Genomic DNA, 27,655 nt, shown 5'->3' on the forward strand with positions numbered 1-27,655 from the left:
ACCAGTAGAATCTTCAAGTGGCTTAAAAAAGGAGGCAAGAATGTTCCTTATAGGGGGTAATATATATATATATATATATATATATATATATATATATATATATATATATATATATATATATATATATATATATATTATCATGTTTATTTAAAGCACAACAAAACATTTCATAGGAGATGTAGGAAAGTTTTTCTGAGTCCTTCAGAGTTTTCCCAGTTATATGACCCAGTTATATATATATATATATATATATATATATATATATATATATATATATATATATGTATATTTGTATATATATATTATATATATATATTATATATATATATATATATATATATATATATATATATATATATATATATATATATGTATATATAATATATATATATATATATATTATATATATATATATATATATTCATGTATATATAAACTCATATAATTGGGCATTCATGGTAGTAAAATGGGGCATTCAGAAAATGGCATCGGACATGACATCACAGTTTTTGCCAACGGCTTCTTGGAATATCACCTGATAATGCGATGCGACATTGCAAAACGCCGTTAGCAAGAACAAACTTGATTCGATGTGCGTATGTCTTTTCTAGATGGCCCCTGATATCTATCTATCTATATATATATAATATATATGTATATATATATATATATATATATATATATATATATATATATATATATATATATATATATATATATATATATATATATATATAAATATATATATATAATATAGTATAAAGGCAAGAACCAGGAGAAGAGCTCACATTTGCACTTAGAATAATAGTTACGAGGTTGGATACACGATTGAAGACAGGAAGTGGGAATGGAAATAAAGCATAAGGTTTAACAGTTTGTGCAGTAAGGTGCCAGAGGGACGCTCCAAACATCCTTTAGGTTAGAATGGCTACCGTGCACCACATGGGGTGCACTGATGGCATTAACCCCAACCCCCCCCTTTAAACCATTATCGCATATTGGCCTTTAAAATATAATATTCCTACTTCTGGCATTCGTTTTGTTGACAAATGACCTAGTCTGGGGTACCAGGTCCTTACCCTAGTGCATAATATTAATTTGAAAACATTCCATAAAGTTACCTTAATCTGGATGAGAACTATTAATGGGGTTAAGGTCATTGTATTTCACTCATTTTGTGCTTTTCCTCACCCAAAAACTCCGCTTTCCCACTGCGGCCCCCGAGTTGCAATATACAAGGGTGGGGTCCACTATCTAAAAGTAGGCATTTGATATCAAAATGTGAATGTTATAAACGTTCAAAGCACACATTAAAACATAGGAAAATTGTATTTTTAAGACCAAAATGCAATAATCTTTTGAAGTAAAATAGTTTTTAAATTTTTTCTGGTTGTCTCTTTACAACGGTCATACTGAACACAAAAAAAACAAAAATATATGACACTAGCAAGGAAAATGTGTCATTCAGTAAGTCTCAGCAGCCTACCCTTCCATAGCTGTTGTATCGTACGTATTACATGCTGAAGGAATACTATATATGTATAAGTCTAACAAGAAACTTACCAGTGATGCTGAACGGTGGTGCACATGTAAGTGTGATTCTGCAGTCCATACTTCATGTTTATTACATAGAATGCCCTCGTATTTGCATTTCCTATGTATCCCATTTTCTGTGTGCAGGACAGTACATATGGTATACGGCTACAACAAACCAATTACCTCATTAGCCAGGTATATACACTATACTGTATGTAGGTGGTATGCAATTTGTCCGAGAATAATTACTGCAAAAAAGACATTCATGCAAAAAGACAACGTTCAGTAAAACTTAAATGATCATACTATACAACGTTCATCTCTCTCATCTTCCAGTATGGTACCCTACGGAATTCATTTTAACGCTTTATATACAAGACGTTTTCAGAGGAATGACACGTTGTAATAGAAATTTACAATACGTATGTCCTCTAAGTACCAACTCCCTAATTCTTTATGCTGCAAGATAACTGAAAATTTCTGCTTTCTCCAAGACATTTGCTTTCACCACATTATCTTCTGCTTCTCTGTTTTCACATCTCAGACCAGAAAATCCCTTACTCAGGGTGTGCAACCTATTTTCCCAAGGGCCACGAGTCACGACTCTGATGTTGGTATGGAGGGCCACTAACCTTACTATTTCATGTTATTCACATCTCAAAGATAGATGATTAGTTTGTTACTGATTTTATTTAAATTAGGATCACAAACATAAGAAAAACAAAAGTATTTTCCTTACTATAGATGAGCAAATGAAGGCTACCGTACCTTATTATTATAATGTACTAAATAATTACTTATTATTGGTTAACTGGGATCATTAACATAAGAGTTATTTTCAAATCTTGCGTTTTTACTTGTTATTAGTACAATAAAATCTTTCCTGCTGAGGGCACTATAGCTTATTTAATTTTTAGGAGAAAGGGCCCCAATGAAAGCCTTTGAGGGCCGCATGCGTCCCCAGGCCCTGACAGGGCTGCCTTACTCCATTTAGATATTCACATTTCACAGTAGTGTTGGAGTCATTCCGAAGTCTCCCTCACTGCATCCACTAGACCAATCTCTGACTAGTGACTAGATTTGTTCTTCAGCTTTCTTTCCAGTTGCCACAAGCTTGATTTTGCTTATATTAATTAATTCTAACTCCTCTCTTCATCGTCCAACTCTTCCATTTTTTACTCACTTCCAAGTAGCAGCATCCACTGAATATGATGATCTGTAAAGGACTTGAATTTTTCTCAGATTCTTCTGGTAAAACTGCCACTCCCTCAACTCTAGATCTAGTGTTAAAATACAGTACCATCACTTGCTCAGTGAGTCCTTTGGCTTTCAGTGCTCTTTTTATTCCCTTACAATTTCGTATCTTGGTACTATATCAAATGCCTTTTTAAAATCCACAGATATAATGTAACCCCCTCCTTTAGCAGAGCACGACTATTGAGTTGCCTCATTTTGAAGACGGTCATTGTTTCCGAGCTGCTTTTAAGGCCGCTACTAACGTTCAGTTATACCTGCACAGGTGTGCATACACAGTCGACCTGTGCAGGTACACCTGAACGTCAGTTTGGATAACTTGTACAGTTTTTTTCTGCCTACGCAGGTGACCTGAGCAAATAGTTCTTCTCAGTCGATGTGCCTGTGTCGAAACGACTGCTCAGGAGCACCTGAACGTTGGACTGAGGAGGCAACTTTTTTTGCTCAGTTTTTCACCAGTCAGGAACAGAAAGCGCTGCGCTTTATTGAATCTAAATGGTCTTAGACATAAATTAATGATATACTGGGGTTACTTTTTTTTTATAATGCATAGCACTGTCAAATTAATACATATTTATAATTTTGCAATTTATCCACCGGAAGAATAATTGTGTTAAATGAAGGTTGCAAGTGGTAGCCTCATTCCTGAATGTCTTGCAGATGTTATTGAAACCTATGAGAACGAGCATTTTCTTGAGCAGGTAAAATGCAAAGACTACCATAAGAAATTAAAAGAAAAGGCTGCATGTTCTAAATTAGTAGAAAAACCAAAGGAGAATGATTCTGCTGTTAACAAGGGCAGCGTGTTTATCCTTGGTAATAAACCATATATGCAAGTAATATAGCGAAGTGATGTAAAACAAGAATGGGCCTATTTGCGCGTATTCATGATTATGCATCATGTACGTAATCCACTTTTAAAATGAGAACAAATCACTATTCAACTTAGTAATAAAATAAAATAAAGCAGTAGTAGATTATTATGTATGTTCATTCATTGTTAACATCATATGTTAACAATGAATAACAGCCATGCCTTCACTGGACATCTTTTTTTATTTTCAGAAGTTCATTACTTTTTGTTGTCATTAGCAAGCCAACCATTGACAGAGCATCGTCTGATGGCGCCATGGCTGCTGCAGAGAACTGCGGAAAAAACACTGTACCGTTAGTGGTGAAGGTATGCCTTCACAGGCACACTGCACGTTTGTGGCGGCCTTTAGCAAATAACATACAGACATAAACACAGAAGCCAATGGGACGGAACGTATGATGACCCCATCTAACCAATGGAGCGAGGAAAATTAAATGGAAGAGAAGTAACACTGGTGGGCTTGACTCCAGTGGAGGAGACAGACCTGCTTTTTAAAGCGTGAAGGTAATGATGCCGGAAGTTCAAGATGGCGATCATTACTATCTGCATATGGAAGCCTTCATATATTTTTTATTTATTTATACTGTAACTACCAATTAAATTTTTTCTCTGGTTTCTCTTTTAACGTAAATTAAATTTTCATCTTTACATAAGTCACGAGAAACTGCTTGTTGGTTCTTTTCGCTCCTCTCAAGTATTTTGTATTTATTGTTATATAGTTGTATTTATCCGCTTGTTTCTTTTTTTCATATTTCAACGAGCGGAGTATCGTCTTCAGTAATTGCCTCTTTCGCCCGATGGTTTTTCGCTGCTTTTCTCGTCGCCCTTACTTGATGTGGGGGAGTTTTCCATCAGGCGAGGATTGATAGTTTAGGTTCCCCGAAGGGAGGTTCAGCATCCTATATTTCCACTGCACTCTTCGTCATTTGGTGGCTGCAACACTGCTTTCTGGCCAAGGCCAGGACTTTTAGACGCTCGCTTTTTTTCAACGTGAGGCTGCTGTTGGTGGAGAGGGTGTGCCTTGTGCCCTCTTGTGCGGGCTTGTCTGTGGGTTTTGCTTTTGCCCACCTGTGAGCGAGGTCCATCCTTTGCGTTGACGAGTGCACTGCTGTATCCTCCGGGAATCGTCAGGAGGCCTTCTGAGGCCGGAGAAAGGTGAGCATCCCCTTTTGCCTATATTTGTTCTTCTCTGTGAGTGGACTACCCCGTCGGAGTATTGCTTCAAAGCATCAAGCGGAAGCCCCCGTAGGAGCTTTTATAAACAGTTTCCCTGACTGAAGCAGTTTCAGTGTATTTTCACCATATTTGTTGAACGTTTGTTAATTGTATGAATTAACGTGTATCTCATTTGTTTTGTAAATATTAGTGTTAAGGAAAAAGTAAGTTATTAGTGTTAAGTTTCTTCACTGTCTCCCCGCCTATCGTGTGCATGTGAGTGAGTGTTGATTTCGTTCTACTACTATGACATTTCTCTCTTACTCTTCGGTATAAAAGTTAGGTAGGAGATTGAGGTATGTGTGAAGGTATTGTATGTGCTTGTATGTTTTTTTCTCTAGTTCCTCAAGCAGGTTTTCGGGGACACTTTAATTATAAGTTTGTTTTGTAAATAAACAAGTGTTAAATTTAGGCATTTGATCTTTTTTGTCACCCTCTTTGAGTGCGTTTTACCTAAAGTCTAGTGTGTGGTAAGTCTTTGTCTGGACTGGCAATTGATTTATTGAACAGAGGACCTGGTTTTAAAAAAGAAAAAATAATTTGTGGCTCTTGTTGAAGAGTTCTTAACAATACATACCAGAAGCAGTTGCTCACCAATAATGTGAGAAAAAAAAAGAGAATAATTTTGAAATAAAGGCTAAGAGGAAAGAATAGGACAAACCCACTTGTTACCTGAAGACCACTAAAAGCTTTGTTTTTGTAGCCACAAAAGGGGACTGTTTAATGATCTAATTTTAAAGTTATGGATAAGACACAGTGGTTAAATATATATTTTTATTGTTATCATAATTAATATTATTATTATTGTCAAACTTAGGATTAACCTAACTATTCATAGTTCAACCCTCCCTCGTTACTACTTGTACTAATGTTGTTGTTGTTGGGCATCTTCTTGGAGCTGGTAGGAAGACTGGGCGCCACCTTTCTTGCACTTTGTCGTGTAGCAATAGTAGACCAAAGCGATCACCAAGATGACGATGATGATCGCCAAGATGATGGCTATGACTCGCAAGACATGTGAGTCGTCATGAGCGTCATCTGGAGCGACTGTCGTCTCTGCAAGCAAAGATGGAGATGGAAGCAATGAGTGACAACATACTTTTACTTTCTCTGTACTTTGTGCATATGTGTGTAGTAAGTGTAAAGTCGGGGTCCAGCAATTAAACATGAACATATAGACAAATAAAACAAAAAGCTCCCAAAACTACAGTGAAAAGTGTTGATAAATCAACATAAAAAGGAAAGAAGAATCTTTTATTATTCATGTTTGAATATACAAGGTAGTAAATTAAAATGAACTTTCAGTTATATGTATATACACACTTATTTTTAAAGTACACAATATATTTCACGAACTGTCCTTTTTTCGACCTCACCCGTCTTCGGTCTTACTTGAGCTTGCGCTATTTTTTAAATGCGGATCCGAATAGTTCCTCCTCCTAACAGGGCAGACAAATCTCCGATAGTTTTAATGCTGCCTTCATTCATTTCTTTGTTTCATAGACCTCCTACTATCACGTCAGTGGCTGAGAACTGAAACCCTTCGACCTAGCAACGTTTTGGATTTAGAATGTAGCATGTCATGGTAAGAAGACATTATAGGCCTGGGTAAGTCCTCTTCAGATGCCATATGCACTTCTGAGGGTAACTGCCTCAGATTCATGTATGACTGTTTCTTGTTCGAGGTAATGTTCCCTTCCTCGGGGAGGTCCTTCAGACACTTCTTCTCTTAAGATAATAACATAATAATTTTTCCTGCTAATAAATGACCTAGTTCTGAATTTACTGCCAATTTTAAATCACCTCAACATTTTAATAAGGTCTCATCCCTTTTCTCATTTTACAAATATTATTTAGGACATTGCTCTCAAGAACTTCTCGACAGCAGCCTCCTGCATTTTCTTGTCGTTGAAAATGTCAGCTTAATCAATATCTTTTGAGAAGGTAGGTGGGTCATGTCTACGAAGTCCATTCACATTTTTCTAGCAGGACAGAACTCGCTTTTGGCAGCCTTGCCCGTTTCGGTCTCAGGTCCAGAAATAATCAAGCAAATTGTGTGATTCTATAAGCTTAAGGAAATATCCACAAAGCACAAGTTCAAAAACTCCTGGATTAATTAATGCATTTCTGTTCTGTTAACTCACCTCCAACGGGTGCAGGTGTGTAGTGAATGTTGATAGTTGTTTCGTCAGCGTCTGTTGAAGAAATAAGAAAACATTGCAGTTGAAACTTTAGCATTATGAACAAACATTCCGCATAAAAATCAAAACTACTTTCGGGCATGATTGAGACTTTTTATTTGGAACTGATCGTGAACAATTCACCAAGATCGGAGATTACAGAACGTAAAATTGAAAATCTAGCTTTCGGACAACACCACCATTCCTGACCCACAATGAAACAAACGTTCACTTCCTGTAAAGTCATGTAAGGGAATCAAAACTGGTGGAGTAATTACAACACCTTTTTTTAATCATGTATATTTGGGCGTGTTCTGACTGATTTCACTGTCTTTAGCAGTACCTTTAGTGCGATATAATACTCAAAACAAAATGGGTACAAGGTTACTGAATGGCCTTGAAAGTCAATACCTTAATTTTTGAAGTAAAATATACAAACTATTCTATTAAAACACCATTTGAATATTTCAGATGGAGAATTCCTTCCACTAAGGTCAGGTATAAAGAGCCCATGACGTTTTCATTAATATACGTGTGATTTACACAAATAATTATTTGAATGTATGGTGGATAATACTGATGATTTTGAAGTTCTTAAAGTCTGCAGTTTGACCGACTACTGAAACCGTTCACTCACCTTCGCAGTAGACGTTCACTCTGATGACGCTGTCAGTCCCTCCGGAAATGTCGGAGGAGATGCCTGCCGTTGCGAGGACGGATACTGTGGCGTACTCGTCATCTGGGCCGAAGGACATACCTTTACCCATAAGGTCAAGGTCTGAGTTGACTTGGAAGGTCACCTGGAATCGGTGAAGATTAAGAAAATGCTTATTATTTTTTTTCCGTTTAGAGAACCTGCTAACATTAGACGTAGTTCCACTTTATTTCATGCAAACAAAAACAGATTTTAGAATTTCATAACAGACCCTTTCAGCATTATGTTGAAAGTCTAAATATGTTGGAAAAGAACACTGGAGCACTAGAACAGGAAAACAATTAATCTGTGTTATCAGCGCGCAGGTGTGATGTCTTCATTACCTGACTGTGGTGGCTATTCAATAGCTCGAAGATCATGGGGCGCACCACTTCAAATTAACATGAAATTTCAACCGTAGCTGTATAGTATTCGTTATGATTCACAAAATTAACCACCCCAAAAAAAACTTATGGTATTACAAAATACTCAACGATTCGTGACTATATTGATATCATCGTATATATATATATATATATATATATATATATATATATATATAAATATATATATATATATATATATATATATATATATATATATATATATGTATATATATGTATATATGTATATATATGTATATATATGTATATATGTATATATATGTATATATATATATATATATATATATATATATATATATATATATATATATATATATATATATGTTAATAAAAGTTAATTTTCTTTACAAATTACGGGATATCAATTTTCTAGTCTTAAATATTAGCTAGCCTAAAAATGCGCTTTATAATTTCCCATCGTCGAAATTCTAACACCACAAACGGCTGGCGTGTCAAGAGTAGATGTAAACATCGAAGTCAGGAAACGAATGACTGTGCTTTTGGTTTACACCAGAAATGCTTCATATCTTGTTGATATGTAGCTTTTGTTTGTACTGCAATGGTCTAATGCACTCGGGTTTGAAGGATGGAACTCCGAACACATGTTCCAGCAACAGTGGAAAAAACTGAAACAATGGGTCATCGAACACCAACTCTTCACTAACTGCCAGTCTCCCTGCGGAGGAGTGACACCAAAGCCCCATGGATCCTACCTGTCCTTCATTGCGAGACACAGTCACGTAATTCCATTTGTTGGCCATGAGGCTATCCGATCCCTTGACACCACCGGCATCGACCATATCGCAATGAGTTCCGTCAGGGCTGCATTTCAGGACCTCTGTCATGGACCCATCGATAGTAGCCTGTTGGTGGGATAAAAAGACATTAGAAAGTAATATAATAAGTTTCCACAAATTTTAACCGTACGTGAAGTTCACTATTCAAATGGAAACCATATGAAACAATACTGTTCTGCTTTGAATAATTATCTGCGTTGTACTTAAATATAAAATTTTTCCTGAATTATATGAGACAATTTGTCTCAGCAGCGGTATGGGAACAAAGTAAGTGATTTATAATTCTTTACTGTAGGAAGTAAATATTACGTTTCATGTGAGCAAACTAAAATTCCATAGAAGCTATGAGTTGGCCTTTATGTTACAAAAAAAGATGACCTCAGAAGCGATTTCAAAATCGCAGCAGTGCCTAAAGCCACCGGCTTAGTTTTATGCACTGGCGAAATATGAAGCTAACAAGGAAGAAAACCGCCAAAGATCATTATACTCTACTGTTTTATGCGATGGATATGTGTATTTTAGTGTTTGTCAGAACACTCGCTCTTCCAAAAAGTTAATTTTTTTTTCTTGGGGGTGTGTGTGGAAAACTAAACTAATATCACCGGATTTCATTTCAGTCTTAGAAAGTCAATGGGAACAAAGAATTGCCATTTGGTGATTCCTATTTCAATGAAATCACGATTTAGCTATCAGCAGTTTTGGTATTATTGAGGTAATTGGACATGCGCCTATCTTGTAACTTTTCTGCAAGTACTCCTAAAAAGGAAATGAAACATTACCATAGTGTCAGTATTTTCACTTATTTGCTTTAAATGTCAAAATTCAACTGTCTAGCATTCAACCAATCTTCGTTTCCTAAAAAATGTGAAAAAAATTTTTGCATAGTGACCGGAAACTTAAATGTAAACGCAGACCTGCCTAACTGCTCAGCACCAGGAAACTTCTGGAATTGTAAGACATTATACAGAACAGGAATTTTCCGAAGCAATTCGTACCTGATATAATTTGTTTCTGAACGACACCTTCATCTGAAGGGAAGGGACGGATGGGAGAACTGCCATAACGAGTTTTTCTTCCAGTTTTAGCCCCTCCAAGGATTGGCTTTCGGTCACTTGATGGACTGGACAGGTTGGGAAAGCTGCAAATCAAAAGAAATCGTTAGAAGGCAATGAACACTTAGCTCGCTGAGACTGATTTCTGAGCTGACCATATGAAAAGGACAAGGTCTAAAGACCAGCAAATGTCTATCAAAGAGGAATAAGAAGTGATAACTGCATGACTAAGTTGCGCAAAGCATCATCAATGAAGCATTTTCACTGGAATCCCATTACACCAGATAATCAGCAATCAACTGATCTCAGTGGAAAAATAGTCAGGAGGCAGCATAAACTTACGTTCTGGCGGTGGCTGAGTGACTACATCGGGCAGGCGTGGTTCCATCGTCACCTCTTCGATTTCAGGGTAATGGGTCCCTGCAAGAAATATTTGTTTGTCACCTTGTCTTCTTTATTTCTTTTATTCTCATGGTGTAGTAAGTTATATGATCGTTTGCTGGTGAAGTATAGATGTGACCCTCTAGAGATATAAAATTAGCATTTATTTAACAAAGAATGTATTCGGAATATCAAGTTTTAAGAAAGCTGATTATGATAAAGAAACTTATTGAGGAATTCCTTATAAGCTGATAATATTTTACTTTGGATATTTTTGCACAAAAGATATACTAGACAAGATGCAAAGCCGGAAAAGGTGACGACATAAAGAAAGTAATGTCGGTTAAATGTATCTGAGAAAAATCTTCGATAAAACTATATAAGAACAGCATTTGAAAGAAACAGCATTGCACATAAGAACGACTTAAATAAAATCACCAGTTCTAGTGTCAATTAATCAGCCATCCCCAAAAATGCCAGATCTTCACGAGAAGCAGACTTACCATTACAGAAAAGATTGACAGTCAGAGAGTAACCGGGAATCTGCACTGGAAGAAGAGACACCTTTACGTTGGAGTGCAAAATGCCGCCTTTGGATTTCGGGGAATTTTCCCAGACCACAGACTGGAGCGTTCCCGTGATGTTTTTCTTCTGGTTGACGGAGACTGTGATCTGCAAATATTGACTATGTATATACGCGAATGCTAAACCGTATCTTTATTTGGCATTTACTGAAGGAATTTAAGGAAAATTTTTCTTTGTTTATGCTTCTACATGCCCTATTTTATCCAGGCTCTTCCAAGCATAATTTATCAAGGACCTAAGGCAGCAGAACAGTTTTTTACTGTTATCCATTTTGCGATTAGTGTTTTCTAAGCGCTAATCTATTTATCCTGTCACAGATTTTCTTTGTAATATATGAAGCTACGAAATGACTTTTGGATTAACGACTGTTTTTCTTCTGTTATCCCATTGAGTATCCCGAGCACAATAATTATCACTTGATACTATAGTCTTAAACTACGCTCTGAACCACAACTTACTGTGCTTCCTTCGAGGGTGACGTTGATTCCGTTCCACTGGTTAGCGTCAAGTAAGTTGGAGGATTTTGAAGTTCCTTCTTGCATAACTTGGCAGTGCTCTCGATCTAAGTCGCACTCTTGAAGTCTCAGATTGGCGCCTTCCACTATCGCCTGGAATGAAAAGGACCGATTTGGATCTATTATTGAATATGGCCTAATTTGGTTTGCATTTATCCATTAATTTGGAATTATGTGGATGTATGCATGCATACACTATCTATAGAAAGGCGATCACAACTGCAGTACCTCAGCACAGGGAAGAGACATATTCCTATCGATGAAACAAATAACAAAACCATAATGTTTTCTAACGAACTACCTCTTTTTTTTCCAACCTTCGACGAGGGTCCGAGAGATTACTTTTAAAAATATGACAATGTCGTTTCCTGTTTTCTTATACAGACATTTTAATCATTCAGTGAGTATGTATAAACAGCTATTAAAATTATAATTAAACATGCACTGGGATACAAATTTTAAATTCAGAGATGATTTTTAGTAAAAATAAACAACCGAATTAGGTTAAGCTATTCGGTCTTTCTAAAAATTAAAAAGAATGGATGAAAGAAAAGGGTGAATTCGGTACGTTGAAAAGGAATCACTGTTGCATGCAGAATAAGTGCACAAACCTATTTCAGTTCTTTACTTTCAGTCACATGATTTTAACTATACCCTTTCAACACAAAAGAGCATCTATCACCTATATAGTATTAAACATTTATATCACGTACCTGTAGCTATAGCACAAATTTTTATGACTCCATTTAATGATGAAGCTTTTATGATTAGTTATAGTGTAAATGTATGTTAATTCATAGGTCACAAAATCTTACTCTTGACACATCTTCTGCCTTCGTATTTATCTAGCCTTTCATGCCTTGGTTTTAAGGTATGCCGGTTTTCTTTTAACCTAAGGGTTACTGCCTCCATGCGGAAGTTGAAAGGTCAACCATTCTATTAACGAGGAACTATTTCCGCGCTTCTTACCTGGTAAGCCACTTCAGAGGAGACCGTTATGTCGAAGACAACGGCTGGGTGGCTGGGATTGACTAAGAATGTCAAAGTGTGGTCCAAGGCAACAACGTGGTTAGAGAATACTCTCTCACCCACGAGGTAGTTATAACATCCTGGATAAGCTGTTGGGAAGACATAAAAGGAAAATCAAGATTTCACAACATTTACTTTCATGATTCACAACAAAGATGATTTTTTTTTATAACAAACAAAGTTTTTTTTTTATTCTTTTTGGGATTTTTGTAACGAACAAATAGTCATTATTCTGGAAGTATATATATATATATATATATATATATATATATATATATATATATATATATATATATATATATATATATATATATATATATATATATTTGCGCATACACAAAAAGATTAGGAAGAGAAATGGAGTGTCTATGGATCATTCAGCCAGCTCTCCATCATGGAAGTGTAATGTGGGTGTTCAACAATATTGAAAGAAAATAATGAAAGACTGACTAGATGGAGGGAAGAGACCCAGGATCAGAGCGCCCTTAATGTGCAGGAAGAGTGAGATGATGCATGAAAGATGTGGGTAGCGCGAAGTGGGTAGGAGGATCGTCACGCTGGTTAAAGCTGTGGAAATCTTTCGATATGGGGCTCTTCTTAATTCAGCAATTAAAGCACTTAGTGGCAGTGACTGTTATATTGCATTTCTCTGGATCTGTCTCTTACTCTGGGAAATAATTTATTGGTGGAGATAAAGAGCACAAATACATTTTAACCAAATGCCCTTTTCCCCTTTGCAGGAGGTTCTGCTAGAAAGTTACGCCCTTCTGGTTTCTCAGCGAGTCTTTTTGGGTAAGACTGGTAGCCTTTTTATTTTGACTTCAGCAGACACTTGCGCCCATTTACAGCTGGCCACTTGTGGGCCATAAGTAAACTAAGGTGTTAGTAATCTTAAGCGTAAAAATGAACCACTCATCTTTGATTTTTGTAAGAACAACATAACTTTTCTCTCTGAGTAAAATAGCAATAACCTTGAAAAATACAAGTAGATATAATTTCTTACATTCTAGAAACTGAGTTTTTCTGCCTTTTTCTTTCATAACTTGTACATCTGGGAGAATGTGTTTCTTTATGTTGTTACAGAATAACTAGTTTTCGAGAAAGAATGCGATTATAACCTGTTTTTGATAGAAAGTGGACAGAAAAACAGCATGTGGGTCTGTCTCATTTATCTTCACATATTGTATTTCACTTCCAGCTCCAGTTTCGCTTATTCATGAAACTGGCTCTATTCCATCCTCCCAGTTACGAGGCAAATTAAACAGTAAACGATATTTACTTATGAGAATCTGCGCTATAATTAGGACCATACCGTCAGGTGCCTATGTAAGTGGGTCCTGCTAGGTACAAAATATTCGGTCAGATTTGCGACCTCTTATGTTAGGACTATAGTTAAACCCGTTGAAGACAAACTGAAATACTTACGGAGCACTGTCTTCGTCTTCGTCTGAGTAACAGGATTGGAGAAACACACTTGTGCTGTCACGAGAAGCACACAGATTAAACTTCCTGAGAATGCCGAGACACCCATTGTGACTGCGTGAAGAGACACGCCTGCAAAGGAAACAAACTTATAAATTAGCGAATTTTACTGCGTTCTGTGTAGACATGAGGGTACGTACATAAGCGTTTCTGTATGTGCGTATATTTGTATACATCTAGTTTCAGGTCTGAAATATTTCTAGGGAAACCAAATTATTATTAACATTGATCTATCGAAAAAAGAAAATTTTGAGGCTATATTTTCTTTAGACAATAAAGATCTGATCTAACAGTTGGTAAGAATAACATAAAAATCTGAATGTGATGGGATATGATTTATTTTATCTATAAGTTTATTAAGTACAATATAAAGTCATAAACCTTAATGTACACACAAAGTATATTAAGCAAATACACTTGTGTTTTTGCATGTAGTTCTAGGATAATAATAAATCTACAATAATGAGCATATATATATATATATATATATATATATATATATATATATATATATATATATATATTATATATATATATATATATATATATATATATATATATATATATATATATATATATATATATATATATATATATATATATATATATATATATATATATATATATATATATATATATATATATGAGTCATCCCTCTATTAACTACAAGATTTACAAATTTATAACAGTGCTCACGATATGGATTTGGCAATCATAAGAAAAAAATGTGGTGAATCATACGGAAACTGGGTTGGGAATACCGGAAGAGATCGTCATACTAAGAATATTGTAAGGGATTTCACTCTGCTCTTGCTTTACTCGCGAATGGTTGGCTTACAGGGCCCCCACCCCTCACAGCACCTGTATGACGTTTTAAGTCATATCCGGGCCATTGAAGGCTCTCTCTCTCTCTCTCTCTCTCTCTCTCTCTCTCTCTCTCTCTCTCTCTCTAATCAAGCAATCAACATGTAATGTCGGTAAGTCTAATAGGTAACAGCGATACACTATCATTATCTCTTGTTCTTCAAAGTAAAAGAAAGTAATTACATCACTCACAAAGTTTTAATTGAAGATAAAAAGGTTTAATTGCAAGAATAAATAAATAAATAAAAACACATTCTATACGTAGCCTACGGTTCTATTGTGTGTGTTTCTCTCTATGTTTATAAAAATAGAACCATAAAGTAAGAAATAGACATTGATACATAGGCTGATGGCACGGAGATCACTGTAAGATACAATTACTAGCAAGCAAATTATTTACCTCTTGCTAACCAGAAATTACAACAGTTTCAAATTCAAGTAATTCCTAATGAAGTAGGCTAATCTTCAGGACTCTGAACATTATTTTAACCGCTAGAAATAAACCACAAAGTCGGTGCATTTCCATTCTTTTTACAAAATTAACTATCTACGATAACTTAATGAAAAAATAAGAATTATTTACTGGGGTGGGAAGGGCAACAGCCCGGGGCCCCCCCCAACCATATCTACGCCCGGCCATGGTGACGACTAAAAAACCAGAATAGCTTTATGAGCTTAACTGGTGAGTCGTTTTCTTTGAATTATCTTTCCATTGAAGAAAACGTACCAAAATAATGGACATAAACTACCTTAGATTATAAACAACAAATGCCGAAAAGAATTTCAAAACATTTGGCTGCTAAGGGTTGGAATTAAACATTTTAAAATAAAAAAAGATAAAAATGATGATTTATACTCAGACAATATAAATTTAAGCGTTATACTGGTAAAACTATATGTTTTATATCCGAACAGCAACATTCTGTATTAATGTAAAGAGAGAGAGAGAGAGAGAGAGAGAGAGAGAGAGAGAGAGAGAGAGAGAGAGAAACTTCATCAGAAACCAATCAGTACTAAAAGGTGAAAAATCATCGTCACCACCTCAAACGCCACATGACGCAAAGGGCTTCTGTGAAATTTCTTCACTCATATCTTTCCGGCGCCTGATCTACAAATCTCCGCTCATTTCCAGTCTCCCTTCTCATAGTTCTCATTCAAGTAGGTCTGGGTTTTCAGACTCTTATGTTGTCCGACAGGAAACAAGCTCACATTATCACGTACTATTCTCTCATAGGTAACTTCCGTAATGTCCATTATGGTGTCATCTCTGACTGAGCACCGTCTAACACCTAATGTTCTTCTTAATGCTTCATTCTAAAATCGACAAAATCTTTTATATATAACTTCATATTGCTGCTAGGATTCGTGTCCATATAAAAAACAGATCATACTGGACTTACGCAGAAATAATCTTAATTTCATATGCGATATTAATCTGCCTGAGTTTCAGATCCTGTTCCGGCTGACCGTTGTTTCATTTGCTTTTTTTTTATTCTTTTACTAAATTTAAACTCAAAGGATTACCGTAAAAACATAAACAAAACGGATTACCGTAAAAACAAACAAAAGGCTGCAAATATCATAAATATAATGACACCAAGAAATATTAGTCCTAGATAACGACCCCCGAAAACCTTGGGGTCACTATCTGGGAAAGATCCAGAATCTGTAATCGATATCTTTGTTCCTAAATGTTGGAAGATATCTATGTTCTCTAAATATTCGGAAGATTCAACCTTTTTAGAGATGGAATGATACGAGAAGTTAGAGAACGCATATAAAAGTGGGTGTAAATTTGTAGGACAAATATTCAGTAAGGAATGGTGTGCGATGTGGTTGATGTTTGAAGATGATACGTCACTGACTTGGGGCAGTATGCAGAAACTACAGACTAATGAAAAAGTTTGAAAGTTTGAAAGAAGAGTAAACTGAGATTAGATGTGACTTAGGTAAGGTAATTGAGATGAATGGAAGCCAAGAGGATGGAACGGTGAATGTAAATAAGGATCTTAGCAGAATGGAAGCGATTGATTCCTACAAGTATTTGGGAGCAAATGAAATGACAAATGGTGGGATGAGAGAAGAAATGATTAATAGGCAATGTGAAGAATGGAGTCTTGGAGCGTGTCCAACTACCTCGCGTTTCTGGAAGTGAATTGTGGAAGGTAAATATGAATGAAGAAATAAGATCAAAGCTGGTGAGATGAACTGTATATGAACTGCAAGAAGAACCGAGAGGTGAAAAATGAAGAGGTAAGTAGCTGGAGAAGTAAAACGATTAGTGGGGGTTAGTTGATGAAAAGCGTATAGTGCGGAAATGCTAGAGAGGAAGAGTTGATAGGTGGATGAATGGAGTGAAAGAGGTACTGGGAAAGAAAGTCCTTCATGTTCAAGAAGAGCGAGAGTACGTGCAAATCAAAGGTGAACTATTCAGTGTATAAGGGATTTAATGTGCTGCTGATAACCTTCATGCGTAGGTGTGCAAAGTGGCTAATGGTGGGGGAATTTTCTGTACAAGGCATTTCATCGACAATCCAGCATCTTGACTATTAATTTGGCATTGATCGTTGAGCTGGTTTTTCTCTGAAGTCACTCCCTAGTATGGGGAACGAAGAACCAAGAAAACGTAAAAAAACTTCAAATCAAGCATATTCAGTCATGGTGATTTCTCTCAGCACAGTCGAAAATGGCACCGTAAAAAGTTTGCACGAAAAAATCAGCCCTCTCTCTCTCTCTCTCTCTCTCTCTCTCTCTCTCTCTCTCTCTCTCTCTCTCTCTCTCTCTCATTTTCGTTGCGTAATCTGGCTTTGCGTATGAAATTACTCAAATTTGTCACTTCATTCCGGTCCAGTCTCCTCTCAATTCTATTCGTCTTGTTACTTTCCATGAAATTGTTTGATATTCTTTTATTTCTTTAGATATTTATCCTACAGAATATCTCATCCCATCGTCGAAACACAGTGAGTGAATCAGCAGTGACTAAGTCAACAACTGGTCCTGCTGAAAACGGGAAAGCAAAATACCAGAATATCCCATGGCCCAAGTGGAGTTCCCAGTACACCTCTCACAGAGAGAGAGAGAGAGAGAGAGAGAGAGAGAGAAGAATGAAAATATTTGAGTTTTATTTGTGATTTGGTCATAGTAAGAGGATCTGAGAGAGAGAGAGAGAGAGAGAGAGAGAAGTGAATGAAAATATTTAGTTTTATTTGTGATTTGGTCATAGTAAGAAGGGTCTGAGAGAGAGAGAGAGAGAGAGAGAGAGAGAGAGAGAGAGAGAGAGTTCTGAGTGAATGGAAATATTAGGTTTTAGTTGTGATTTGGTCATAGTAAGAAGGGATCTGAGAGAATGAAATAGTGAATTTTAGTTGTGATTTTGGGGATCAGAGAGAGAGATCTGAGAGAGAGAGAGAGAGAGAGAGAGAGAGTTCTGAGTGAATGGAAATATTAGGTTTTAGTTGTGATTTGGTCATAGTAAGAAGGGATCTGAGAGAGAGAGAGAGAGAGAGAGAGAGATTCTAAGTGAATTAAAATATTTAGTTATTATTTGTGATTTGGTCATAGTAAGAAGGGATCTGAGAGAGAGAGAGAGAGAGAGAGAGAGAGAGAGAGAGAGAGAGAGAGAGAGAGAGTTCTGAGTGAATGGAAATATTAGGTTTTAGTTGTGATTTGGTCATAGTAAGAAGGGATCTGAGAGAGAGAGAGAGAGAGAGAGAGAGAGAGAGAGAGAGAGAGAGAGAGAGAGAGAGTGAATGAAATATTAGTTTTAGTTGTGATTTGGTCAAGTAAGAAGGATCTGAGAGAGAGAGAGAGAGAGAGAGAGAGAGAGAGAGAGAGCAACCGCACTATAAATGAACTATTAATTTCAAAGTGGTACTGTTTCATCTGTTTTTAACGGAACATAGGATAAAGAGTGAAGTGTACCTCAACAGAAGACGTGGATGCACACAAGTCCCCGGTGTTCAAGTTGCACTCTTACGGTATATGTTTCTTTTGATGAAAAATCTTATAAAACGTACCAAGAGCGAAGCCAACACTTCCAAAAACATTTTCCTTACCTTTTTTTTAAGTACGAGTAAATCCAACAACAGCACAAGAATGAAGAAGAGAAACAGAGACGTCCACTCACAAGCTTTTGATAGCCAACAATGCTTTGGAATTACTCGAGTCTCGAGCAATAGTCATTTATTGTTTCCGGATCGGAAATGATGTCATAAGTTGAACCCTGACGTCATTAATTTTGTGTGACTCACTCAAGTTAATGAACGAAACATAGTTACCATCATTTGTACCACAGAGTGCAATTAAAAAACTGCTTTATGGCTAAATCACGATACAGCGTAAAATGCAATGTGAAGAGTTTGATTAGTCTTAAGAAATCCAAAAAAGCTTTGATGACGTCATAAGTGCGTCATCGGGTAACGGTGCCTCTGGCGGGATGCAGGACTCCACTGCGTGTGTGGGCATCGGATGCCGAAATTTTCTTACCTGTAAATCCAGGGGATATTGTGAAACCTAGAGGTGGAATTCTCGAGTAAAGAGAAATGATGAGGATGTCATCAAGTCACAGCCTTTTTAGGCTCGAATCTACTTCGAACTGAAGGCAAATTTTCTTTTTTTTTTATATCCTGGTTTGTTACAAGAATATTTGTATGTAACAAATAAAAATTCCAAACTAAAGGCTTTCTTTCTATAACAGAAAAAAATATCACTTACTCAAACATAAATGATGAGTAAATCAATATAATGTTTTGGATAAGCATCACAATTAGTTTGGTAATGAAAGCTGTTTTGTTGCTGTAAACTCCAGCGAACGATTCTCTCTCTCTCTCTCTCTCTCTCTCTCTCTCTCTCTCTTTGTGTTTGTCTTAAACTAGGATTGAATAATGGTATTCAGGTAGTATTGTAAATTAATGATTCGTATTTATACAGTGAAATGTTTGTTGTTTGATTAATTGAGCTAACTTTAAAATTATCACCTTACGAAGACTAATAAATATTGATCTGATTTAGGCTGCCTTACGTTTCCATTATACTGAAAAATTAAAGATATGCGCTTGTCATATGTTCAATGAGAGTTTGCGCACTGGGTAGCAAATGTTTTTTTTATAACACTGTCGAGATACTCTTAGTGAATGAGCAACTGGCAAATCAACATTTGGCAGTCAGCGTCGGATAACCTTACCTTCGTTAACAACACTTCTTTATGGTTGGCTCTAAGTTTACTCACTAGACTTTGGTCATACATCCCCACCTTGGCTACGTTAGAGAATTCAAGTCTCTTTCCAAATTCTTGCACACACCCTGCTACCATTTGTGTTTCACTTATTCTGTGACTCTCCTCTTTTCTCATTCTGCCACCCATTATAATTATCCTCAAATACTAATACGATTCAACGGCTTCTATTCTACCACCATCTATCACCTCGAGTACTTGGTTTCTGATTACCATCACAACCTTACTCTTTCTCAAATTTACTCTCAACTTTCTCTTCTTTCAAACCTTTTACTAGTTTCTGACGACTCACTTTACTATCCTAAACAAGTCTGCTAACATCATTCATTCCACACTCCATTTACAATGATACACAAGAAGATCTTGAATGGACTTGCAGACATAACTCATCATTTCTAAGACCCATTTTCACACAAAACTAGTCAATTTCCTACCGACATATAGCCTACTCTTCACTTCCATCATCAAAAACTCCTAACGCTTTCAGTAACTTATCTTCTTTTCCATACATTCTCACCACCCTCAACATTACTTCTCTAGTTCGTCTAATATCAACGTTTCCTAGGTCAAACTGACTGGATAGCTGTTCCATAATGAACACTTGATCCACACATGCAGTACTCTTCCCTGTCTAAATCAGCATATTTCTTCCTCTATCAGCCATCTGTATTACTTTATCATTTAAAACTGCACCATCCCCGTAGGGGGTTAGTGCCATCAGTGCATTTTAGGTGGTGCACCGTAGGCCCCACTAAAGGTTGTCTGAAGCGTCCCTTCGACTCCTGGCTGCATTCATTTTTCAGTCTTTTCCTTTGCCTCCACTCCGCTTTCTTTATTCATTCTTTCTGTCCAGCCTCTATTCTCTTTCCTTTATTTTTTGTTGTACTGTCTTGAGCACTGAATGGCTGAAAGTGCACCAGTGTCTGGCTTAATAGCCGAATTTTCATAAATCAGAATCCTACCGTACACCTCCCATGGTATACTAACGAATGTTATACCCGTTCAGTGCTTACATTTGTCTTTATCATCTTTACCTTTATTGTTGCAACATTTATTCCTCTCACTCATTCCTTCAAAAGCTTTCCTGAATCCAGATGTGTTGAAAAACCAAGTTACCCACTCAAGCACACTACGCTATTACCACTGTGCCAAAGCATCTCACAGACATCTCATTAACTTATGGTGTGTTTCCATTATTCATTATTATTTTATATTTAAGGATCAGCTTTGTGCTACGATGTCCTCCGGAGTGGTGTATAAGTATTCTTGCCCCAAGTGTAACTCGGGGATTATGTGGGAGCCACTCGGAGACTTCTAAAAGTACGCATAGATTCACATAAGGGGGTAAGTTTTCGTTCGGGGTTAAGGATCTCGAACCCCGAACACTCCAGCATCAGAAGTCATACGAAATTTTGTAAAACTCCCATTGAAAGCAAAGATTTCTGCATAATTGGACGAACTTCTAGCCAACTGGAATCACTAATACTCGAGTCTTTGACGATAAGACAGCTTGTTCCGAAATTGAACACGCAAACTTCAGCTGTTCCTTTACACCTGTCGTAAAAATAATGTTTTTGTTGTTATGTTTTTCTTTCGAACTCCTCATTTTCTGTATTTGTGTCGTACTGACAGGTTGGCTCCATACCCTTAGTCACTTTTATTTATTTATTTATTCGTTTTCTTAATGTGATTTTAAATTTAAGTGTTTTTAAAATATAAATACCTTAAATATAATTGTTTTAATTGTCTTTTATACGTTCTATTTGTTTAAATTACTTTCTCAGTGTTTTGCCTAATCCTCGGTGCCCTTTGTGTAAAATTTACCTTTTAAGTCGATTGTCGTTCTTTATGTTCTGACTTTGCCTTTGTGTGTTTTTTCTGTAATTCTTATTGTCAAACTTTTTGCTTTTAATTCTAGAACCCCTGATGATGTAATCATGGATTATGAAACGTTGGGAATGAACATGTAATCAAATGATTATTCAAGGGTATTCCTGTCTGCCTTCCCATTTGATGTATACATATATATATACATTTACATATACATATACATACACATATATACATACATATATACATACATATATATGTATATATATGTACCGGTATATGTACAGTATATACAGTATATATATACATGAAGGCAAATGCCACAAAGGAAAAAAGTGAAACAACGGAGTGGTTGCTAGGCCTTTCGACTACAATGGTCCTTTACTAGCAGTCTAGTAAAGGACCATTGTACTAAATCGAAAGACCTAGCAACCACTCCATATTTCACTTTCCTAGTAAAGAACCATTGTAGTCGAAAGGCCTGGCAACCACTCCGTTGTTTCACTTTTTTCCTAGTAAAGGACCATTGTAGTCGAAAGGCCTGGCAACCACTCCGTTGTTTCACTTTTTTCCTTCGTGGCATTTGCCTTTATTTATACGTTCATCACGTTCCATATCAACGTGGTTCAGTTATACGTATGTATACCTATATATATATATATACATATACTATATATACATACATACACACACACATATATATATATATATATATATATATATATATATATATATATATATATATATATATATATATATATATATATATATATATATATATATATATATATATATATATATATATATATATATATATATATATATATATAATCCACTTACGAAGTAGTCATTTAACGTCAACAACAACAGTCAATAAATAATACCATTTTGAGGCGGACGCAGATGTTATCACCGTTGTTATCTGCATTCCGAGAATGCTCAGTTTGCTGTATTATTTTCGCCAATTGTAATGCTCATAGTCATAGTGTTGAAGCTTTTTCCTTATAACGATGTTAGTAAGAAGCACCCCAAGAGCGCGAAATAACTTTCGAGGAGTTACAAGATTCCGAATAAAGTCAAGACCTGTGTGCAAAAAAGATGGAACCAAATATGCATATTTTACTTATTATTTACGGGAAAATTTTGGTTGTGACAGGTTTGCTTGCAGACAGACTTAGCAAAGAACATTAAGGAGATGAAACATTGAGAAAAAAGAGTGTTCACTATCTAGGCAATGCTTATAATACAAAATCTCTTCAGTAGGCCGATATTCTCTAAAATGAATTTTGTCGCTCGAAAATAGAGATATTTGCGATTAGAATTCATATGCTTGTTTTTTCATATAATTAGCTTGAGTAAATTGAAAGGACACGTAAATAAAAAAAAAAATATGAGAGACTCAATTACACATATGAAAAAAGAATTAGATTTTATGACCATTAATCTATGTACGTGTCACTGCTGATAGCCTCAGGCTGTTCACTGTCGACGTGATCAAATTACTTATGTATGGACTAGAATCTTATTCATGAATTTTAACCCATACAAGTCGCTAACATGACTAACGAAACGTAAAAATTTCAGCTTTTTTATTTTTACGTAACTGAACAGCTAATAGAATCTAGTCAGCAAATATGAACGTAATATATCGCCATTGGACAGGTTTCTTTGGCTGCTCAGATTTTTTTCAAATTCAGGTAGTGTTGAAGAAGCGCTCTCTGATAACGAGCGATGAAAGAGAAGAGGAAAAGATAAAATCAGATACGATGACATCGCTGCATTCTACTGTGCGGCTTTTCCTCTCCATTTCACTGTTGCTTATCTCTTCTTATGCCTGGTCTCGTGTCAGTGCATCAAATAATTCCGTGTGTTATTGTTATCAACTTGTTTTCATCGGTATGGTGAAGTTTATTTTGTATATCAAGGAAACACGACTCCTAAGGTGGCTCTAGTAACCAGCCTAATGCATCTAATTTCCTTGACAGAGGTTAAACTTCCCGGAGGTTAAACTTCCCGTTGTCGTTGACGTTTCAGTTGCCTCATTTGCAATTCCGAAAATGCCGTAAACAGTTTTCTTTGTAAATATAGTAAAGCAATTAGAGTATAAATACTAGTCTGGTGTAAGACGCAGTATGAAAATTTCGTGAATTAATAAAAATGATTGGCCTAGTTATTGAGTCAAGGCAATTACAACTAATACAAATTAGACTTCGTTAACTTAAGCACGCGTCTCTTGTGGCAGTTTTGTGAGTTATTTCTTTTATTGGTTTTGCAGCTTTGTTTTAAATCTTTCCGATCAATTTCTGAGATCACATCAGCTCAGTGCTGGGACTAACGTTGCAGAATGGTGTGAAAGGATCTCTCTCGATAACATGGGAATCTGACACAATCCGCCATTTCTGCCATTTTGGAAGGAGACGCTCTAAGGCCGTGGGTTGACCAACGATCAGGAATTGGCGGGAAAGTGGAACGATATCAAGATTTTATTCTGAAATCATTATATCTAGATAGGTATTTGTATCTGGTTTGGGATGATTTCTGCCGCTTTTAATTTTTGGTCTAAAAATCATTCCTGTCAAATTTCACGCTCTGATGAAAAAGTTGGAGTGAATAACAAGGATAATAATATGAAAAGAATAAACCCCAATGTTCACAAAAGTAATGGTTAATTTTAATAGTATTTTAACAAAAGGGTTGATTGCAATTTTGGAGATAATGATATGAAGGTGAAAAGAAGCAAAGTTAAAGAAAAGTGGCAAAAAGGACAGGTCGCTTGAATTTGAATTGATTAACCATTTTTTGCCACCTAACATTAAAGAAATCAAATTCTTTTCGATAGAGCAAATTGGCAGATATCGTCAAGATTTAGCCATGGTTACTAAATTGCATCTAGCAAAGCTATGTGGAACTTTGTAACTAGTTTTTAATAATGAAGAGACGGAACATTGATCACTACCGTGCATGGAATTTACTTCCCATGTGATGAAAAACCCTCCGGTAGAAAAAAATGTTGAATAATGTAGGAAACACACGGGAAGGCAGTGATTTCCGCGTTCTAAAAGTGAACTGTATGAATGACTGTTTTGAAAATAGTTGATATTCAAGTTCACGACGTCCACACAATTTCTGAGGGAATATGAAACCGCCAACTTCAGCAGAAACAACTATCACGCAAGAAACTTGAAATGAGTTTACGAAGGAAAAGAGTGAGCTCAGATGCCTTAGAGATTTCAGAAGCAGAGAAGAAACATTTCCAAAAGTTCAGGAGTAAGGATGACCAAATTTGAGTAAAATAGGTTAGAAAATCACCAGCTGATCTTTGAAACAAAATTCTCGCATATGAGACAAAAGACTGATACGAAGCATTTTTAGAAAGTATTGAACCTTTCATAATATATCAAAATAACACTAAAATTTCCGTTATCTTTATCACAGTAACAAAAGCGAACTTCTTAACTTAACAATCATAAAATTTATTAAGCGTATCCACAACAACACATCTGTGTACACGAGCTGTTGCAGAAAATGTATCATTCTATGATAGTTTGCTCTTTATTCTCTAGTTATCCCGATTTCTTATAACAACTTGGGCTTCACAAGCCCCTAAAATGTGTTCCAGTTTTCATACATTTTATGATTTCAGTGGTTGCATCTCTCTTCAAAACTTAGTGGTACTGGAATCTCTTCTTTTTTTGAAAGCTATTACTTAACTTTCTGCTAAATGACAAATGGTTTATCAGGAAATGGTTTTGCAGATGCAGCTTCATCTATGAAGTTTAATATTGTTTAAGAGACCTTTAGCTTCAAGCCCATTTTGAAATTTAGTTCCACACTTTCATTTTCATAAAGATAAATATTTTGATCACATGCACGCAACAGAATGCACCATGGTTTAATTCGATCGGGAGGTAATTTAAAATGAGCATGCCTTGCCTCATTTATCCCTTCGAAAACTTTCATCTTCAAAGAAAAAGTAGCGAAATTTCATATCCCGGACTGTAACGTCCTACATGTGCCATAGCATTTCAAAAGGATTTGATTTACCTTTCTTTGAGAAAAGAATATTTCGTGCAATCTATTTATTACTAGCGGGGCTTTATCTAGTACTGTACATGATACTTATTATTATTATTATTATTATTATTATTATTATTATTATTATTATTATTATTATCATTATTATTATTATTAAAGTCTTTTATGTATTGCACAGATCTAAATCTATGACCAAGTATAAGATGAACAGGACCAAAGGAAGGAGCTCTTTCACACGACTTTACGGGAAGTGAATTCTTTCATGTCATTCTAATTCATTTCTCCAGAAATTGTAAATGTAAAACTTATCTTGATCTGTTCTGTATAACCTTCCAGCTCGTTTTGTTGCATTATCTTGATAAAAATTCAGTCCTTGATTCGTTAAGCAACAACATGGAAGGAAGGCTATGGGAAAATGTTACGGGAGGTTAAATATAACTATTTAGAAAATACTTTCTCAACAGCTGGCAGTGTAGTCCGTAAATTTTCATCTGAGGGTCACCATGTGATACTTGGTCATATTTTGGTAAAGAAGAAAACTAGCACAATTCTTACAGAAACAAACTCATTACCATTTTGTCATTTGTCTTCAGTGCACCTTGACCACATCATAAAAGATTACAATCACCTTCCTCAAAATCTCTTCTAAAAACTGTAGGAACAAAACGCGATATGTGCGCATGATACCGCCTCAGACATGATACCAATTTCATCGATTACATTTGTCTAATACTTGAAAGATACTATCACCCCTTGTCCATCCTCCTGCATTTCTCTACATTCCTGAAATTCTGTTCCTCATTTCACCTAGCAAATCAAGACAATCGCCATTTGTAACCCTTGTCCGGTCTAGCTAGATCTCTGACATTCTCTTGTAAGGAAAAATAAAGGTTCCCTATGAAGAACCTTCACAGTTCTGGTGAAGAGACACTGTGTTTACCATTACCATTTTACTGTATGCCCTTCCCTGTTATAGATGAAGTCTAAAACTATGATTTTTAGGTGGTCCAGTTTATGTTAACAACAGTGTGAATGACCTTCTAAAGAGAGTGACCGTAAAAGAATTACGTGAATGCATTGATGACGGCCTTAGCGAGGGAGGCGGATTGATTACAATGAAAATAAACGCTTTTGAATTTTCTTTCGCACATTTAATCTGTGTTGCAGAAGAAACGAACTCAACATCTTCGCACAGATGGTTCTTCAAAACGCACGCACATGTATATGCAATTACACACACACACACACACACACACACACACACACATATATATATATATATATATATATATATATATATATATATATATATATATATATATATAAAAGCTACTTATTTTTTTAGAAATATATCTGGTTAAATTATTTTACTACCACATGCCAGAAAAAAACTTATCCCACGATTACTTAGTTATACATGTCCATTCGTCTTTTTACCTATTCAGAGGGTTTGGTGCCCGAAGACCATAATCTTCTGACTCTCAGAACTCTCAGTGTATGAGGTTATGAGCCCTACAACCATTTCTTGACCCCAGCAGTCGCTGGTATCCAGGTGGGTCGGCTGATGGGCAGCAGGGTTGGAGAGTGCTATGGGACTTGCAAGTGGGAAACCACTGCTCTACCACGGAGCAAATACGTGACCTCTTTTAGCTTATTTTGTACAAAAGCAGTAACGGTGGAAAGAAACCCCCACCT

General features: G+C 36.0%; 1 protein-coding gene across 2 annotated transcripts in view; it reads right to left on the reverse strand.

Moving 5' to 3' along the window:
• Window positions 1-5,639: 5,639 nt before the first annotated feature.
• LOC136841006 (uncharacterized) overlaps window positions 5,640-27,655 on the reverse strand; it is a 29,888-nt gene continuing 7,872 nt past the window's right edge. Inside the window, exons 1-11 of one of the 2 annotated variants that reach the window (XM_067108042.1) lie at window positions 18,918-19,316; window positions 13,942-14,070; window positions 12,457-12,605; window positions 11,431-11,580; window positions 10,891-11,059; window positions 10,349-10,426; window positions 9,950-10,092; window positions 8,871-9,020; window positions 7,697-7,859; window positions 7,024-7,074; window positions 5,640-5,935 (exon numbers count right to left, since the gene is read on the reverse strand). In XM_067108042.1, coding sequence (XP_066964143.1) covers window positions 5,745-5,935; window positions 7,024-7,074; window positions 7,697-7,859; window positions 8,871-9,020; window positions 9,950-10,092; window positions 10,349-10,426; window positions 10,891-11,059; window positions 11,431-11,580; window positions 12,457-12,605; window positions 13,942-14,047 — 1,350 coding nt within the window. In that variant the 5' untranslated portion in view covers window positions 14,048-14,070; window positions 18,918-19,316 and the 3' untranslated portion in view covers window positions 5,640-5,744. Of the gene's footprint in view, window positions 5,936-7,023; window positions 7,075-7,696; window positions 7,860-8,870; window positions 9,021-9,949; window positions 10,093-10,348; window positions 10,427-10,890; window positions 11,060-11,430; window positions 11,581-12,456; window positions 12,606-13,941; window positions 14,071-18,917; window positions 19,317-27,655 lie in introns of those variants that run through there. The other variant, XM_067108043.1, reaches the window with a different exon arrangement.

The sequence above is a fragment of the Macrobrachium rosenbergii genome, chromosome 8 (assembly GCF_040412425.1).
Source record: "Macrobrachium rosenbergii isolate ZJJX-2024 chromosome 8, ASM4041242v1, whole genome shotgun sequence".
In the NCBI taxonomy this organism is placed as follows: domain Eukaryota; kingdom Metazoa; phylum Arthropoda; class Malacostraca; order Decapoda; family Palaemonidae; genus Macrobrachium; species Macrobrachium rosenbergii.